This window comes from Telopea speciosissima, chromosome 2 (assembly GCF_018873765.1).
Source record: "Telopea speciosissima isolate NSW1024214 ecotype Mountain lineage chromosome 2, Tspe_v1, whole genome shotgun sequence".
NCBI classification, from domain to species: Eukaryota; Viridiplantae; Streptophyta; class Magnoliopsida; order Proteales; family Proteaceae; genus Telopea; species Telopea speciosissima.
In genome coordinates, this window is record NC_057917.1 from 53,684,223 (window position 1) to 53,704,620 (window position 20,398).

Consider the following 20,398-nt stretch of genomic DNA (forward strand, 5'->3'; position numbering starts at 1 on the left):
GGGATGAAGGTATGTACTGTTCTCCTTGTCGAGTCCCAATTATACCCCTCGGGTAAATGGGGTGCCGACCCATAGGTGTGACCCTTAATATCCCCTCAGTCATCGGGACCCACCCTAGAAGCCTAGGCATATTGGGGGCCTGAACTACCAAGTCTGGGACTGGCGGATCATGCAGCAGGGAACTGGTGGATCATGCATGAGCCGCCAGCCCATGATCCGCCAAGATGCGAGATTGTCTCTGTGAGGCTGTTGGCTGCTTGGTTCACATTGCCTTAACCCAAGGCTTAGCCTAAGCCTAGGTATTTGGGACCTCAAGGTTCACCATGGGCTACTAATCATGAACCTTGGGATCACTTGGGCTACACCTTAAAGGCAAACCCATTTTTGAGTCTCAAACTCAACCCCAAGCCAAACAAGACTTAGACCACTTATATAAACCAAGCAAACCCTATTCTCGTTCATTTCCACTCATCTCCAGCCCTTGAGAGAGAGCTAAAAACGTGGAGAGCAAACTTGGGTGAGAGAAGGAGGAAGAAAGGAGGAGAAAGAGATAGAGAGGGAGGCCTCCATCCCCATTGGAGTCATTCTTGAGCTCACCTCCCTTCCTCAAGCAGCCCATCACTCACCAATGGAGTAGGAGTCCGTAGAGAGGCTGTTTTGGAGCTCAAGCTTAGCTTAGGGACTTCTCTCCTTGCTGCTCTTGCATAGAACTCATTGTAAGCCATCTCTTCCACCTTATTTCTATGAAAATCTATGGGGAATCCATGTAGGGGTGCCCAATCCATGCTCCTATCAAGGGGCTTTTCATTTCTAAGGACCTAGCCCACTAATTACTATCTATTTGAGCCAATTAATGCTCAAGGAGGGGCCAATCCCGCAACTATTAGTTTAGATAGCTTGGAAACCTCCAATGGGCACCACTTCCATGGATGTTGGGAGCTTGAATAAAGCTCCAACCTATTGGGCACAAACCAGTGTCGTAACCACTGATCTAATGGCTCCATTTGGATCCCTCAGTACCCCCCTTACTGTCCCTAACAGACCCCTAAACTCTGGCCCCAATTTGGGAGCCATTGGAGCTGAAGAAAACTCTCTCGAACTTTGGCGGATGCTGCAGTGGCGGATGATGCATGATCCGCCAGACATCACAGTACATCATCCGCCAAGGCCAAAATGCTCTGTTTTGGTTGGTTCCAGCCTTGGGACCTTGTTGGGGCCACCTCTCACACATTACACCTTGTTATTATGGCATGATAGGCTGACGTACGCGTGAGGGAGGGACGTACATTGCACGGAGGTCCTTATTTCCCCTATGAGTGGTACTCCGTGAGTGGATTGAATACTTGAACTATTTTATGGAGTGTTTTTCATTTGGCATCTAGTTAGTTATGCATGTTGAATTAATTAGGCATCATGAGCATGACTATCTTTCCTGTGTTATGCGTAATGAATGGGGGAGGGTTTATTCATGTATGAATAGTAGACTTTACAAATTAATCATGCTATTATGGGGGGTGTAGAATATAAGATGCTTTATTTATAATTCTTTATTATGATGGATTGTGGAATTGATTCGGGTGTAACTAGCCAACCGTTATCTCTGTAACACACCCGTCATATTGTTACTTTGGTGTGGGTGTAAGTCAAAAAATGAGAAGGTAGTGACCTCCGAATTAGGCACTACGGACTCAACCTCCGGATCACACTCGCAATGTGTAGAATTATAATCATTATCATTGCATTCTGTAGTTGTCAGTTGGCTAGGAGGGGATGAACCCAGTACTACGACCCTTCCGATAAGGGTGTAGGTGTTCGGGCAAACCCATGGGTCCCGACCACATTTCGGGGTAGCCCACCGTGAAGTCATCGTCGTACTTCGGTGACGCCAGGACAAGGTTTGTATTAGGGGCTCGCGGACAATCTCGGTGAGCGAGTCCGATCTCACGGGTTTCCTAGGTAACATGGGGTTGACATGGTCGGAATACCACACGTTATGACACCGTTATTTGTCATCCGTTTATGGCACCGTTATTGTCATCCGTTATGGCACCATTATTTGCCATTCGTTTATGGTACCGTTGGCCGATGATGCTCCCTGTGTTACTGTAGTACTTGACCTGACTTAGAGTCTCATTGTTAGGGGAAACGGTATCAGTTAAGGACATTCATGCATCAAGTGTGGTGAACGTATTTTAGCATGCTTTGATGATGTATCTATTTTATGTACTGTGATTGGTTCGATCGCTCGCTGGGCTTTGTAAGCTCATCCCTCGGGAACCTTTTTTTTTAGATTTGGATACAGGAGTTGCTGATACTGTTAGAGGTGATTCGAGGGCGCCCTCGGGCGAGGACTAAGCGGCTTGGGGCGCTCAGCCGAATGTAGAACCGACGTCGGATTATCTTTGTGATGATTGCACTCAGGAGGGTTTCTAGTTTGGGCTTGGGTACTGAACTTGGTTCGATTATTTGGTACTTAGGAACCCGTGGATGATTGTAATAATAATTTGCACGTTACCTTCTCCTATCTTCCGGTATCGCACCTTTGCCACATATCACACCCCCAACGAGCGCTGGCTCTGATACCAATACGAGTCGCGCCAGCGCACCTGAAAAACGCGTCTACCAGGGGAAGGTTGGCAACCACATATAAGCACAGAGTGCTATCCTCGCTGAGCGATGTGGGACTAAAGGTTACCCACCTTTGCCACATATCACACCCCCAACGAGCGCTGGCTCTGATACCAATACGAGTCGCGCCAGCGCACCTGAAAAACGCGTCTACCAGGGGAAGGTTGGCCTTTATCTCTTATTCGTACTTTTGTTGTTAAATGACTGAACCCTTTATATTACTTATAGGTATCACTTAGACTTCCTTATTTATGTTGGTCTTTATGTGAAAATCCTTCCGCTAGTCTCTACTCTCTTCTTATTTCCCTAATAAAAAGCCGGGTTAATGTACATGTCACAGCAAGGGGTGTCAATCCTGCCTAATAGCTTGGGATGTGGGGGCTTTCCCATCATATTTCCCATTGTCATGAAATCGGGGTGTGACACCTTTGATAAACAGCATGGCAAACAACAATTTAGTCCACAACATCCGTGCAATCATGCCAACTTTAATAACTATTTCTTCAGCAAGTCAAGCGATTCCAGTCTGATGTTTGGAAACTCTACCTCTATCTAAAATTAACCCTCAATTAGATTGAATAAATAACATTGTAAATTATAGTTATCTTGTACACATTATTCGTTCAGACTTTGTTGGGAAAAAGGCTTATGAGGAGTTGAAGTGGGTACCTAACTCAGTGTAAAATAAGCCCCTGCTGCCCTAAAATTGGAAGGATGTAAGCTTTCTGAAAGATTGAGAAATGTTAGTTATCCTTCACCTGCTCCCCCCCCCCCCCCCCCCTCCTTGGTAAACCCCATTCGCTCTTGTTCGCTACAAGAATAGCATTGATTGAATCAATATGAATACAAGATCTAATCATTGTTACCTGTACAACATATCTATCTTAAAGAAAGGTTTAAAGACTACAATCAACTTCAGCCAAGTAGCAGCTCCTACAATCTGAGCAGTAGTACAAAATACCAAACACCCTGCAACTATTTTAGTCAACAGTGTGCACCCAATTCCACCAGTTCTTTTTTTTTTTTTTGGGGAGGGGGGGGGTGGAAAATTTCACCAGATTCAAGTGTAAACTAGCTGTGCTTTATCTACTATGATGGCGCCCGCATCTTCTCAACAATGTGTCTGCTTTTCTCTTCAATGTGACGTCTTTTTTCTTCAATCATTTCCCCCATCTTCTTCCCCAATCCCATCATCCTTTCTCTTTTCCCTATTTTCCTATGTTCCTCATTCCCTATCACTGCTCCTCTCTGAATGCAACTCTCCTGTGGCTCATTCCTTAATAGTGGGGTGCTCAACTCTTGCAGTGACCGACTGCAGGTGGATTGATTGCTGGAACTTGATGGAAATATTTCAGTTTGGGATGATGCCGACTCAGATGATGATTCATAAATTGTCTGGTGAACAGGAATGACATTCTTACTCTTCTCATGCTCATCTTGTGTGCTACAGGTGTTCTGTTTTCTTCCCCTGCCGCTAGCTACAAGCTCCCCGCTAGTGTCGCCGGATGGGTTCCCAGGTGCTTCTCGTACCGTAGGTTCACTAGCAGCTTCGTGACGAAGCCATATGAATGGAGCTATCTTTCTTGGGACCCAATCATCCTTTTCTGCTAACATCCATGGGATGCATATACTTTCACAGTTTGGAAGTACTAGAGTTTCACGAATTGCCACCTGTGGAAATTCTAATGTCAAACAAAGTTCATTACCTTTTCCAACAACATTTGCCAAAAAAAAAAAAAAAGCTTTTGTTAATGAAAACAAATTCAAAATGTAATAAGGGTTTCTAATGCACTGGGATAAGTTAAATCAGTCCACCCAAGATCAAGATCATTATAACCATTTGGTACTGTCTGTTGAGTCATTAAAAAGATGGGCACTTGTAATATTGTAAAACAAATGAGCAGGGGCTCCACAAGGCCTCACCTGGAAGTAGAACTACATGCCCTGCAATAACTACCATGTGGTAGTCAAGTGGGGCTGAAATTCTGTGTACAGATGGACCCAAAGTCCTCTATTCCATGTCAAATTTCAGTTCGATCTGAGATCGTTAAATGGCAATGTAAGGTATTGAAAAAATCAGGGACTACAATAGGATGCATGCACATACATGGGATGGTATGCCTACGTATGAGAGGCTATATTGAATCTCGGTCAATTCACATTATTTCCTAAACAAGCAACAGTCAGATTTGCCAAATCACTCTTCCACATGGCAAAATACACAGGGCATGCTGATATACTTCGGGTTACTGGCGTGTTGGGATATTTTTCCCATAAACATAGTTGTTTATAGGTAAGGCTGCAGAAGTGGTAATTTCTCACTTGGGCGGGGCCTAGCATGGGGTGTAAGGGCCCCTACCAGGCCTGGGCCCGAACTTCATGCCTAATATTGCCCCAGGCAAAAGTAAGAAGCTCCCATGAAGAGTATATTTGCTACTTATATTTATTACAACATTCTTTCAAGTAAGTAAACTAGTTTGGTTTCTATCGGCCTGTTTACTTGCAAATGAAGATATTTTGTGTCCAAATCAAATGCAAAACAATAGCTTGTTTTGTATATACATTAAAGGGAAAGATCCCCATGCTGACATACAACCTTTCACAGAGAATTTTTTTAATTATTTTTCTCTCCTCCCTGACCATTGTGGGCACACTATTGACACAAAAACATTCAGCACACTGCCATTGGTGTAGCGTGGGAGATTCCTCCCATGCAGGCAGGCATGGGGAAGCCTTCCCCTACATTAAAATATGCAATACAACAGTAGATTATCTGTGCATATCATAAATAAGGAAGTGAATAGGCCAGTTTAGGGCTGGGCTCAGGTCAAGTAGTTCACTATGGCAATTGGGTTGGGCTGGAATTTTTTCATTTTTAGGTTTTAATTGGAAGTATTACTATCTATGACATAAATATAGGGAAAATACTTCCGTGGAACCCATTTCTGTGTCCCTTTCTGTCATGCCTAACATTTTTTCGCCATGTGAATAGGAGATATGGTAGGCTAACTGTTGAATGGTCTTGGGACCTGTGATAGGCCACCAATTAATTTTGGTGACATATTTCAATCATGTGACCCACCATGTCAGGGCTTTTTCCCTTGATCTTTCAGCAGTTCCTGTTGAGTTCATGTTCACTTTATTAGACTTTACAAACTTGTTTTGCACCTTTATAATAACACATGGGTACATAATTTTGGTCTGGAAACTCAGCCATGATAGGTGATGATGTGCACATGTCCCCCAAATTTGGGCTAAACTGAACTGCCATGTGGCAATACAGGTTGGCATGATGAAGGAAATTCAAGATGCAGGCGTTACGGAACTCCCCTCCCATAAATATATGTACATATCAATTATGCATCATTTATATACATGAAACTATCACATATATGCAGATGAACAATGCAAAGCTTATATTTCCATCTCAGTTCAGGCCAGAAAATAGGCTTATTTCAGGGTGAGCCAATCAGACCAAGTGCTGTTCCAGCCCAAGTTTCATCTCTGATCACATATATTTACTCATAATAAGATACATTAAAGTAATTATGTACATAGTATATAATATTGGGCCAGGCCGCGACTGGCATGGGCTTCACATAAAGGACAAAGTTAAAATTTTCAGGCCCAGACCCATGCAAACACAGGTTGTGATTGCAAGGCCACCATTGCCAAACCCTTTGTAAGGTTCAACCATGCCCTTAAAGTTGTCCTAACATTAACTTGATCCTTTACAAAATCAAAATCTGGGCTTAAAGTTGCCATGGTTAATAGATTGTTGGAGAATCCAACAAAAGGTGGGTGTGGCCCCTCTCCAGTCACGTGAAGGTACTGATGAAACAAAAAAGAGAGGAGAGCTGCAGGGTCCAGCGGGTCCCACACAACACCCTCCCCTTCTCTGCTTTGTTTCACCCATACTTTCAAGTGATTGGAGAGGAATCCGTGGCCCAAAAGGTGGGGCATAGGGATTGAAATATATTAGGGATCTACACATAGGGTTAAATGGATTAGGACAATGAAGGCATGGCAAATCCAGAGGATCCCTATGTCATAGATAGATTGGATTGGATTGGCCTGTCACCCTTCTACTTGTTGGACCAGTCTGCACAACAGTTTCTCTAAAAAATCATTGGAGAAGAGGATCATTCCCTGACCTTAAACCGATTGCCTAAGAGCAAGGCAATTTGTCCACTTGTAATTTTGTGGTCTCCCACAGCAGACGCCAGATTGAAATCCACATCAGGCATTGATGTAAATCCAAACCATAGCTGATCAGAAGGTGGCGGTTTAAAATGTAGCCTTAATGTTCCTCGGACCGATGCAACCTTTATTGCCAAGGAAAGGGGCACCTGCATTTCCAACGGAAGAAAAAGAAAAAACATATATAAGTTTGTATTTTGAAATTCTGCGCCCACCCACCCCACCCCCACCCCCACCCCCCCCAAAAAAAAAAAATAAGAACAAAAAAAAAAAAAAAACCAATGATGATCTGATGATAATATGATAAAGAGAGTAATGGTAGCAATGGCCTGAAAATGACAATGACATAATGATGATTTTGTTGGTTCTGCTGCTGAATGATGCCCAAAAAAAAAAAAAACCAAGGGTATTGTTTCAGAAAATCTGAATATTTCCAAAAGAAAAATCCACAAAATTTGATCCACACTGGGATAAAAATTTGATGGCTAAAAAAAGTTCAATATGAAGTCAGCGACCAGTGAATGATCATCAACATAGAGAATATTTACTAACCTGTGAAACTTGGTTAGCAACAGAATTCAAAATAGACTTCCATCTTGATACATAAGTTGATGTCCAACTAGTGCCCTTGGAGTTTTTCAAACCATCTGATGGGAAACAATGTAAAGTTCATAAAAAAGCATCACTAACAAATGAAACATTTGTGCAATCATACTTTGGCTAAAGTATTTGGTGGTTGTGTCTAAATAAATAAGCAAATCCATTGTTTCTCATCAAAATAACAAAATGCATTCACAACCACCATCCCAAGGTGATAATGAGCTATCTTGGTTGGATGTGTTGTTTCAAAAGGTATGAAAGGTTTACACCTGGCTTTCTTAGTGCTGGAGCATGTGAAGATCAGACAATAATCCAAACTTCCAAAGTAATGTTATTATCATGACAGCAATACCTAAAATTTGATTTTATTTCCTTGTAATATTTTAGTATGTTTAGAATAAAATATAACTCCTTATGTCTACTAGTTAAGAGAATTCTATAAAGCTTTTATTTTAGACTATTTCACATGAAGGGTCTCTTTTAATCAATGAACCAAGAATTAAAGATGGCAACACAAAAACTGAACATACAGCAAGAAAGCTGTATGAGTATGAAAGACAACTGAATACTGAGCTTCCCCTGTTAAACAAGATGGTGTAAAAGCAATCAATTACCAAATTCAGTTAAGACGAGTAAATAAGAGCATAGTTGTCAAGGCGTCGACGCCCTGGCGTCCAGGCTCTTTCTTGGGAAGGCGGCAACATGCCTAGTTGACACTTCACGAGTTTATGCTGATTTATGTTTAATGTTTTGTATGTTGATGAATATGCTTATATTATATCCTATGCTTTGTTTATTATATGTTAGTTTTCTCATATTAGGTCATTACTAGCATAGTTACATCATATTGCAGTAATATGGCGTCTATGTTGCATACAAGCATCATGTCTATATTACATATAGTCATAAACTGCACACCTAGGGTGCCTAGGCAGGCGCCTTGTCGCCTAGCCCCTCCCCCCCTCCAACACCTTGGTTGCCTAAGTCGCCGTGACAACTTTCATCCCTCATCCCCCCTCTCCCCCGACTAAGTACCAATACCTTCAATTCCACCACAGAATCTACCCAACTTTCAAGTGCACAAGTGCATGCCTTTGTTGTATAATGCTCACAGCTTTTGACACAAAAAGTGAATGCATCTAGATTCTAGATCATTAAATCATTTCCTCAGTTGGAAATTGTAACAAATCATTATGTATAGTGTGTACATATAGCCAAATCCTGTTGATCAATCCCTATTAGTGCATCTTTGTATCCCATGATCTAACAGATCTACCTCTGACACAATCCTGCATCTGATACAGCCATCACACATGGCACACTGTTCTTAAGACACACTGATGCAGATCTGAAGTTGTATTCAAGAAAGAACAAGGCTGCTGCCTAGCAGCCACGATTTTGCCTTGGGTTGGGTTGTTTTGTTTTGTTTTAATTTCTTATGTCCTTGTAAGAACTGGTGGGTTCAATTTAAGTAGTGGTCTAGTTGATGTAAGTTACTTTTACTTTTTTACTTTTACTATTAGTAATTGTCAGTAGTTAGTTACTTCACATCAGTTTCTAACTCATAGTGCCTTGTACTCCAAGCAAGGGGGGATCGATTGGAAACTTCCTATGTTTGGGAACCTTCTAATTTTGGTCCCTTGCTGCTTCTTTATATTAATTTATAAAGCAACCTAAGGGGGCACAAGATAGTCCATGATTTTTACTTCAACCCCTGCTGCTGTTTGGAGATTCCTTCGTGTGTGATCTAAGGAGGAAGGGGCTGGTGTTTGATCCAGTCGACTTCTTGCGCTGGGAAGCCCGGGAGGCTGATATCTACTTGTGTTCTTCATCCCTATGTTGCTCTAAAGCTGTTAGAAGGTTGCCTTCAACAATCGATCTGCACTGTTGCATGTTCTGACTTCAACTCTGGTTAGTTTCTAATTTTGTCCCTTACTTTCTAATTCCATAACCTCAGTCCCCAGCCCAAACCTACCATCAGCTTTCTCCCATCTTCTGGTCGAACTTCACCTCCTGTGAGAGGACCATTCAACCCAATTTTCTGGTCCATTGGACCATTGGATCTGCTGTTATCACCCTTTCTCCCTCAACCAGTCCCTGAGATCGATTCCTGCAATTTCAGCCTTGTTTATGAAATCTGTAGGAAGGATTTAATCAGCTGATTGCATAGAGACCTTTGATATTGACTTCTACCTTGTTTCAGACCTATATCCATAGATCCTTGTTCTGTCCCAACCCCCTAAACCGGTTATCTGTGTTATTTTACTACCTCTGTAACCGATTATGTATCCTAACCTAATATTCTGGTTTTCTTCTGTTCTGCTTCATACCCTTAACCCATCAGCCTTATTACAACCTGGGTATCTCATAAGTTTGATTCATTCCCTGATCTAAGATCCTTGTTTCTGGGATTGTTTGAAGTTTTCAAATCTGTCCTATATTAAGTGGTAACAGAGCATGGCAGGGAACCACTCTTCTGGGTCTCCAGGTCCATCTGATCTGATGGCTACTATGATGGAGATGTTCAAATAACTGAAAGACAAGATCACTGAAAATCAGATAGTGGAGGGCTGGTTAGGAGGAGAAGAATATCAGAGTTGCAGGGGAGAGAAGGGATCACATAGGAAGAAGAAAGGGGGGGGGGGGGGAGAGAGAGGAGAAGAAGAGTGCACACGCACAGCCACACAGCCACACAGCTTCAACCCAAATACTCAACTCATCTTTTCATTATCAAATCAACTCCCCATTGAAACCCAAAAAACAAAGACTCCTAATTACTTCCTAAAACTTAAGACTAATAAACATAGAGACTCAATAAAACTCAAATTAGAATTTTCCCTACGTGTCTAATAGAGTAATAGCTACCCAAAATAAAAGATTACATATCTTAAAACTAACAAAATAAATCCTAAATATCCTACTAAACCAGAACAAAGTTGGGATCCGGTTCATCTTGGTTTGGGTTCTCAAATGGATTTGGGTTGATCCATGGGAGTGCACTTGCATCGATTCCCCCAGTGTTGAGAAAAACTCGCCCACGATTTTTGTAAAATGAGAGAATCAGTACCACTTGATCGGTATCCACAAACATTGGCTTTGATGAGGCTATGATCCAGCGTATCTCATGATCAACCGTCACGATCTTCTGATGGTCGTTAGCAAACGACATCTCTTTGATGGGAATCTGTTTGTGGGATTTCACAACTGAAATCAGATCGTCAATCAATTCTTCAACTTCAATCCTGATTGGAATGTGTACTTCAATTAGATCGTTGCTTTCGTTGTCCACATTTTCTTCCACATCTGATCCGCCTTCTGCAGATTGTATCATGCTTGACACCTTATCATAGAAGGTGTCATTACTTTCGGCAAGCTCTTGGAAACCTGTCATCAAATTAGAATGTTCTGACTACAGTTTTCGAAACCCATCACTAATCGAAAGGAGTAAATCGTATCGATCAACCTCCATGATGTAAACAGATTCGGCTATGCCGTAAATAAATAGAATCTCTAAGGGCTATTGGGACATCAGAATAAGGAAGGATGAGATAAGCTTAAGAATTAAAGATGGAGGACAAACTAGGAATTAAGGCTAAAATAAGGATAAGGTGGAGTAAAGGGTCATTAGAAAGGTATAATGGGAAGATAAAAAAAAAAAAAAAAAGGAATTAAAAGAAGAATCGATACAGGAAAGAAGAACAAAACAGAATTATATAAAGAAGGGGGGGTAATTCTGGAAATAAGACCTAAATAAAATAAAGAATAAAGTGAGGGTATTATGGGAAAAGTGGGTTTAAAAGGGAAAGAAAGAGTTATCGCGACTGAGAGTTTGGGTCGCCTTCAACCTTTGGAGGCTGGAATGGCAGAGGAGACTGCAACTTGAGAGGGGAGGAAGAGGGGCCTTCCGACTTTGAGGGAGGAAGCGATTCGCTGACCAATCAAGCTGGTGGTGATGGAATCGACCTGACCAATGGAACGTCGAACCAGAACCGCAAGAAATCAGGTATGATCGTCCTTTTTCTTTTCTTTTGATTGATTCTCTGTCTCTCTCTTCTTCTATCTTCTGCTCTTTTTTCTTTTTTTTTTTCTCTGGTTTGATGCCTCTCACCCTCTCTGCTCTTCTTTTTTTTTTTCTTTTGGTTCGCTGTTGCAGAGACGAAGATGGGAAAGGGAAGATGGGGTGTCAGGAAGGTTAGGGTTGCTGCAGGTTGGGGTTTCAGTGGAGTTCAAAGGACAAGGGTAAGTGTCTGAGAGAGTAGCAGGGATTTTTAAAAAAAAGGGTAACCGAGAAGGGAGTTTGGTACAGCTGGGTGAGTTTACTTAGGGAATAAAAGGGAAACAATAACGGGTTTAGAGAGGAAAGAGAGATTGATGGGGATGGATTCGGCTCTGATACCAAATTGGTGGAGGGCCGGTTAGGAGGAGAAGAATATCAGAATTGCGGGGGAGAGAAGGGATCACATAGGAAGAAAAAAGGGGGGGAAGGGAGAAGAAAAGTGCACATGCACAGCCACACAGGCTTCAACCCAAATACTCCACTCATCTTTTCATTATCAAATCTACTCCCATCGTTGGATTACACATATATTTATAAAATCCAAAAAACAAAGACTCCTAATTACTTGCAAAACTTGGACTAATAAAAATAGAAACTCAATAAAACTCAAATTAGAATTTTCCCTACGTGTCTAATAGCTACCAAAATAAAAGATTACATATCTTAAACCCAAATAAAATAAACCCTAAATATCCTATTGAACAAGAGCAAGGTTGGGATCCGGTTCATCTTGGTTTGGGTTCTCAAACGGATTTGGGTCGATCCATGGGAGTGCACCTGCATCATCAGAAGAGCATTGAAGATAGATTGTTGGCAATGGAGACTTGAGTTACCACTACTACCCATCCGACTCACACTACAGACAATGTTCCTAATCAGAGGGGAATGGGAAGGGTTCCACAGAGGATTCCAGCAATGCCGACCTTTGAAGAGCATCTGAGAAGTTATTTCACTGGTGATCAGCCATTCAGCCTACACTCACTCAACGCACGGGCGATTCTCAGAAAGTCAAAGCTTGAACTCAAGGAGTATTTGGGTAAGCAAGATCTCCAAGTGTTTTATGATTGGTTGGCAGCGTTAGATGATTATTTTGATTGGTATGAATTATTTGAAGCACTGAAGATGAAACTAGCACTCATGAGAATGACCTTGAAGACCGTGGTAGAGCACCTGTTACTTGGGAAGAGATGAAGGATGAATTGAGAGAAGTACTTGCCACCTACTTTCAGAGCTCGACTACGAGACAAATTAAATTCTCTTCGTCAAGCAAATTTATCAGTTGCAGAATATATAGAGCAAATCGATTCTCTCTCCTCTCGTGCTGGGATTAGGGAGAAGAATATACAAGTTTTATCTCAGTTTAGATTGGGCTTACGACCTGACACCAATAGAGCAATTGGTGTTATCGATGTGCTGAATGTTAGAGATTGTTTAGAGAAAGCTCTAGGTGCTGAAGAATTGTAGGCATCCACAAACAGGAGGTTTGGTCACCAGGCTGAAGAAAATAAGAAAAATTTTCCAGCACCTAAATCTTCTACAGCAGCCCCTATTCGATCCACAGTTCCTACACGACAGAACAAAGGTAAGGCCCATGCTTAGTGGTACCAAGTTGAATGTTACCATAGTCAAGAAATTGGACATTATGCTAAGGCTTGTCCACATCGTCAGAAAATAAATGTTGTTGCCGAAGTTGAAAGTGCACTTGACGAGGAAGATCTTAATCTGTTTCCAAACCCACTCGATGCTGATGATTATGGTGGGAATGATTTTGATGATGTCGATGCCAATGATGATGGTACTTACGGCATTCACGTGGTCAGTCGTATCTTAGTGGCTGAAACCAAGGGTGAGGATTGGCAGTGCAACTGTATTTTCTACAGTCGCATTGGTTCGGGAGATAACACTGCATTGGTGATAGTTGACAGTGGCAGCTGTGTCAATGTTACCTTGGAGACTTTTGCGAAGAAGGCAAAACTGAAAATGGAGAAGCATCCTCAACCTTATAAAGTGTCATTGCTGAATGGTAACACTTAAGAGGTAAATCAGCGTTGTTCTATACCTCTGAAGCATCATAGGTGTGAGGAGGAAGTATGGTTCGACGTAATTCCTATGAGACTCACCGATGTCTTATTCAGTCAATCTTGGATGTATGATAAGGATGTTATGGTCGGGAGTAGGAAGAATCAATGTGTGTTCAAGTTCAAGGGACTTCATACTGTCTTCCATCCTGTAAATATACCAGCTGAGTTGCGCCAACGGAGATCATTAAGAACCAACCAGAAAAGCAACGGCGATGAGAAGAAGGTGTTGGCTGTACCATAGAAGGAGATGTTAGCCATTCCTCATAAGGAATTCATCCACACAAGTCATAACACAGGACTGATGTTGGCTCTTGTTACTAGGAAGGTTACTCCTCAACCTGAGGTAACACTTTCCAAACCCATTAAAGAATTACTGTCTGATTTTTCTGACTTGGTTCCTGATGAGTTGCCTCCTATGCGGGATATACAGCATGCCATTGATTTGGTACCCCGTTCGGTGTTACTGTTGGTTGTATGGGACAGAATACCGTGGGGGGGTATTCTGGTCTTTTTCCATTTTAGTTTTGCTCTTTATTTAGTCAGTCATATGAGGGACAATTCTGTCCATATAATTGCCTTTTATTATTATAAATACATTGCTTGGGATCAGTCTTTGATCATCCAAGTAATCCCATCAAACTGGATGGGTCCAACTACTTGCTATGGTCTCGATCTGCAGCCTTTGCCATTGCTGGCCATGGCCTTACTGGCCATATTGATGGCACCAGTGTTATGCCGACTGCACCAGGTCCTCTTCAAAGTAGGTGGCTTGCCAACAATGGTGTTCTCATGCCATACCTGATTGGTTCTATGACTTCAGACCTTGCACATGGATTTCTTCTCCTTGACACAGCTTTTCAGATTTGGTCTGCTTGCAAAGAAACATACAGGCAGCTTGGCAATGATGCTCAAGTTTATGAACTCAGGAAGACGGTCCTCCACACTACTCAGGGAGAATTATCCTTCTCCAAATACTATGCTACTCTGCGCAGTCTCTGGCAACAATTGGACCACTTCTTTGATTTTCACCCTACCACAGCTGTTGACAATACTGCCTATAAGAAACATGTGGACAAGATCAGGGTCTATGATTTTTTGGCAGGGTTGAATGTGGAGTATGATTAGATTCGTGTTCAAGTGTTGGGCCATTCTCCTTTTCCCACACTTGAACAGTCCTATGCCTTGGTCTCCTCTGAAGAGAACCGGAGGGCTGCTATATTACATCCTCCTACCACTGACAGAACAGCCCTCCAGACTGCTGCCTCAGCTACTCCTGTGCCAGTTGGAAACCTTTCTCTTGGTGAGTCTACTACTAGCACTGTCACAAGCTCTACCACACCAAAGAGAAATGTTGGAAGCTTCACGGGAAACCAACTGACTTTGAAGGAAAACGGGCTGCCAAGAAAAAACCAAAGAACAAGGCTCATCACACTGAGACTGTTACTACAGCCCCTACTAATGATCTTGGTCTATCCCAGTAAGATCTACAGGCATTCCTACGTATGCTAAGGACTTCTGCCGCTGCTGCTTCTACTACATCAGCTACTGCCAATTCCTCTGCTCCTTCAGGTTCATATTTTGCTCGGTCAGGTCCCATTTGGTGGTCACTATGCTTCTGTAGCATCCCATCCTTGGATCATAGATTCTGGTGCTACAGACCACATGACTGGATCTTCTAGTCTTTTTCATCGTTATTCTCCCACTTCAGGGAAGGACAAAGTCAGGGTAGCTGATGGTTCCCTTTCCTCCATCTCTGGAAAATGATCCATTAACTGCACCTCTTCCCTTACCTTGTCTTCGGTTTTACACATTCCTAATTTTATTACTAATCTTCTTTCCATTAGTAGTCTTACTCGTGATCTTAATTGCAAAGTAACATTTTTTCCTTTTTACTGTGTTTTTCAGGATCTGGTAACAGGGAAGACGATTGGATGTGGTAAACTGCAAGGTGGATTGTCCCTGCTTGATGATGGTCGTCCTTCTCCACCAACCTTACCTTCTCTACTCCATCAAAATTCATTGGTCTCTTCTGAACTTTACCAATGGTACTCTAGGTTAGGTCATCCCCCATTAGGCACTTTATCTCATTTGTTTCCTGCTTTAGTCAAAGGTCGTAATAAAGATGAATTCTATTGTGAGGCTTGTGTTCTGGCCAAACAAACATGTTCAACTTATTCTAGCTTTAATAAAAGTTCTTTTTTCCATGTGGTTCATTCTGATGTTTGGGGCCCTAGTCGTAAGACTTCAATTTCTGGACATCGTTGGTTTATGTCATTTATAGATTGTCACTCTAGGAACACATGGATATACCTTCTGCACACAAAAAATGAGGTCTTTTCATGTTTTCAGTATTTCCATAAGATCGTCCAAACTCAATTCCAAGCTACTCTCAAAGTTTTGAGAAGTGAAAATGGAACAGAGTATAAAGAGGGTCACTTCCAAAAATACCTTGCTGACCATGGTAATATTCTCCAGACTAGTTGTATTGATTCCCCAACCCAAAATGGTGTGGCTGAAAGGAAGAACCGTCACTTACTAGAGATGGCCAGTGCATTGATGTTTGCTTAACATGTTCCCTCCCAATATTGGGGAGATGTTGTTCTCACTGCAGCCTATCTCATTAACAGATTGCCTACTAGGGTCCTTGACTCCCGTAGTCCGGCTGAGGTTTTACTTGGGAATTCCTCCTTTGTGGTTTCCCTCAAGGTGTTTGGCTGTGTGTGTAATGCTAGGGATACTAAGTCCCCTTGCAAACTTGAACCCCGTGGGTTACGGTATATCTTTTTGGGTTATTCCCCAACCCAGAAGGGTTATAAGTGTTACCATCCCCCTTCCCGTCGTACTCTAGTCAGTATGGATGTTACCTTCCATGAAGGCCTTTCTTATTATTCTTCACCACCTCTTCAGGGGGAGAGTTCTAGTGAAGATGTGTTTCCTTTACTTAGGCCTACTATTCTTGAGACCCCATCACCTTTGGCTATTGCCCCATCATAATGTAGAACCAGGGGGGGTCTGCTATGGTGGGCTTCACAGAGAGAATAGTGGAAGAATTAGAAAAAAGGAGGGGAAAGGGAAGAGGGAACTCATGTTCACACGCACACACTCTCACAGAGCTTCACAAACAACTTTCATTAATCAAATCTTCAAATCTCCTACGATTACAATGAATAAATAGAGAATAGCCTTGCATAGGAATAGAAACCTAACTAAAATAGAAACAACCCATAATGGAAACTACTAAAATAGACCATATCTAAGAAAAGGAAACTACCTAATAAGCTCCTACGTAATCTACCCATGAAATAAAATAAACCAAACTAAATATTGCATCCTAAACTAAACTACCAGACCAGAAAATGGGTTTAGGACCAGTCTTTGGTTTGGGCCTCCTAAGAGGGTCATGTTGGTCCAGCCAGGCTAAGGCAATTGCATCAGCTCTCCTCCTCTGAAAAGAACTCAGCTCCAACGAGTTCGGATAGGGTCCAAGAATGTCGTTTGAGTCAACTCGTTGTAGGAGAAACGTATCGGCTGTCTTCTTGAGTTTGATAGATGGGAGATCCTTCACTTGGTGGAATTTCATCTCAAGTCCACCATGCTGAAAGGAATATGTATTCTCATAACCACAGTGCTTGGCTTTCATGTCATACAACCATGGGCGTCCCAAAAGAATGTGGCAGACCTTCAAAGGGAGGACATCACACTGCACTTGATCAATTAGTCCACCAATAGAATATATGAGCAAACACCTTTCATTAACCTTGAGGTTTGTGTTGTTCACCCATGCAACCTTGTAGGGGTTCAGATGAGGTTCCGTCTTTAAACCCAACTTGGGAACAACATCTTCAGCGACAATGTTGGTGCAACTGCCTGAATCAATCACCATATCACATAGTTTGTCATTGCATTGCACCCTTGTCTGAAAAATGTTGTTACGTCGCCAATCTTTATCTTCCTCATTAGAAACTTTCAGTGTTGCCAAGAGGGGGCGAATAATATAGCAATATTGACGCTCGCCATCACTATCATCATCATCAACCACACTAGGCTCACGCTCATGTTCAGCCACTAGATTGACTGTCCCTATGGGCCGTTGCTCCTTTGGATCAAATGGTATAAAATTGTCCTTGTCAATGTGGGCTACCAAACGGTTAGGGCACTGAGCAGTTATATGGCCCTACCCCTTGCACGTGAAGCACTGAATAGCTGCTTTCGGCATTACTGAATTTATGTCATATCCACGTCGAGGTGGAGAATAAGGTCTGTTTGAACCTTACCGAGGTGGGGACTAAGGACGCACCGGTCGTGTAAGTGCCACAGAAGAACCACTAGCCTGTGGTTTGTTAACCGAAGCTGACTTCTCCTGAAAAGAAGACTGTTGTGGGCGAAAGCTATCACCTCTAGAATATGTCCCAATAAAATTTCTTCAATTGTAAGGTTTCCTCAAATTTTCCTCAACCTGATAGGCCACCTGAACTGATTCCTCCATAGTAGGTAGTCTACTGGAGGCAATTGTGGCACTGATTTGTGGATGTAAGCCATTGCGGAACTGCACCACTAAGACTTCCTCGTCCCACTCAAATTCAGATCGAGTGGCTAAGTAATAGAACTTGGCCACATACTCCTCAACTGACAAACTTTCCTGTCTCAATTGCACAAATTTGAGGTGTACACGTTGCTTGTAATCAGCCGGTTGGAATCTTCGGTCCATTGCAGTACGCATCTCAGCCCATATGGTAACTTGGCCAAGACCTCGAGTACGGTTCTGTTGTTGGTGTTTGATCCACCAAACTCGGGCCGTGCCTTTCAACTTACCCTCTGCAAATATCAGTTTCCTGGCCTCTAGTAAATTGTACCATCTAAAGAAAATTTCCAAGCTATGAACCCAGTCAAGATACTGCTCTGGGTCGTGGTCCCCATAAAAATCAAGGACGTTGAACTTTGCTGCTTTGTCCACTCCTTCATATTGTCCAGCCCCATATGGTGGTAGTGGTGGTGGGGTGTAATTCAAAGAATCCACAGATAGCATGAGACTCTTTCCTTTCTCAGAAGCCACCAATCGATCAATCGAAGCTTGCATAGATTCCATCATTGTTTGAATGGAATTAACCGTGGTGGTAAGAGTGTCCAATTTGGCATCTGTTTCAGCCTTATAAGAATTTAACTGTTGGTTAAGTTCACTATTGGTTACCATGGTGAAGCTAAAGAAGAAACACTCGAAGGAATAATGGCAAAACAGTAAATAAATGGAAGTTTATAAGTGGATGGCAGAATTGTAAATATGGAGATTTCAATGAGAAGTGCAAGTATAACGTATAGGAGAAGGGTAAATCTGGAAACATATTAGAATACGGATAGAAGGGGTAAGTAGAAAAAAGAGGGCAGTTTAGGGAAACAAAAAGGTAAAGAAAGAATCGTGGGTGGGGGATATGTTAGGAAACAAAGTAAATGGGGAAAACAAAAAATTAAAATGAAAGAACTTAGATTTGTGAAGGGTTGCCGGTGAGGACTGAAGAAATAACGAGTCAAACAGACTTATCTTGACAGGGATCTGGAAAGAGAGTTTTGCGCTGGAACAACGAACAAGAAGGAACAAGTTCTGATCAAGTTCGACTAGGACTCCAACTGCTGAGACATTACACGCCGGAGTGTATTGGTTCAATTACGAGGAGCAGCAATTCCTGCTTCTATTCTCTGTTTCTCTTCTTCTCTTCTCGATTTTTTTTTTTTTTTGTTTCTGGTTTCTGGCAGAACCCTATGGGGATGGTGGGTTGGGGTCTGGGGTTTTGGTAAGGGAATCAAAAGAGATGGGATTGGGGTGGTCGGTGGGAATCGCAAAGTTGGGATGGGTTGCTGGAATTGACAGGAAGAGTGGGTCTGGTTCTCTTTTTTTTTTTCTTTTTTTTTCGGCTGTTACAGCGAGGAAGAAGGGAAAACAGAAGGGGGGTTGGGTTTCGCTAAGGGGGTGGAGACAAAGGGAAGGTATGGTTGCCTGGAATCAAAGGGGGTAGTTGATTTGTTTTTTTTTTCCCACTGCTGCTTCTGGTATAGCAGATCAGTACCAGAAGAGAGGGTATAGAAGAAGAAGAGTGGGATGGATCCTTTGGCTCTGATACCAGATAATGCAGACCCAGGGGGGGTCTGCTATGGTGGGCTTCACAGAGAGAATAGTGGAAGAATTAGAAGAAAAGAGGGGAAAGGGAAGAGGGAACTCATGTTCACACGCACACACTCTCACAGAGCTTCACAAACAACTTTCATTAATCAAATCTTCAAATCTCCTACGATTACGGTTGAGATGGGCTACTTTACCCGATAGAGGTAATTTAGTCCTTTTGTTTTAGTTGTTTTATGTTTTATTTTTTATTTCTTTTCTGTATTTTTTCCTCTATCCGATCTCTATTTGGGATTCCTAATTGGAGTGGGAATTCCTAATAGGAATAGGACTAGGGGGGCATTCATACTTTGGTTATGATTTGTGATTATTATAAATAAGGGGCTGGATGATCGATTGTGGTCATTCAAGCATTCATTCAGTTCTGGTTTTGGTAACATGGTATCAGAGCCTTCTTCTCTGATCTAGGGTTTTCAAAACCTTCCCCCTCCACCGATCTTCTCCAGCACCCTTCTCCATCGATTTCTCTTCTCTTTCTTCTTCTCCCTTCCTTGGTCTCTTCCATCCTTCAAGGGCAGCACTAATGAGGTGATCCCATTATGATCTAGTTGCTGCCCTCCATCTCACCTCAAATTTTATGCCCTAAATTCTGTTCACGATAGCTGCTGCCTTCATCTACCTGCGATTTTGGACTGCTCTTGTTTTTTGGAAAATCAACCC

General features: G+C 42.2%; 1 protein-coding gene across 3 annotated transcripts in view; it reads right to left on the bottom strand.

The window, feature by feature from the left end:
* Positions 1–3,435: 3,435 nt before the first annotated feature.
* The window catches only part of LOC122650220 (testis-expressed protein 2-like), a 54,154-nt gene continuing 37,191 nt past the window's right edge, over positions 3,436–20,398 (bottom strand). For 2 of the 3 annotated variants that reach the window (XM_043843566.1, XM_043843564.1), the window contains exons 5-8: positions 7,381–7,475; positions 6,783–6,977; positions 3,710–4,299; positions 3,436–3,641 (exon numbers count right to left, since the gene is read on the bottom strand). In XM_043843566.1, coding sequence (XP_043699501.1) covers positions 3,718–4,299; positions 6,783–6,977; positions 7,381–7,475 — 872 coding nt within the window. In that variant the 3' untranslated portion in view covers positions 3,436–3,641; positions 3,710–3,717. Of the gene's footprint in view, positions 3,642–3,703; positions 4,300–6,782; positions 6,978–7,380; positions 7,476–20,398 lie in introns of all 3 variants that reach the window. The other variant, XM_043843565.1, reaches the window with a different exon arrangement.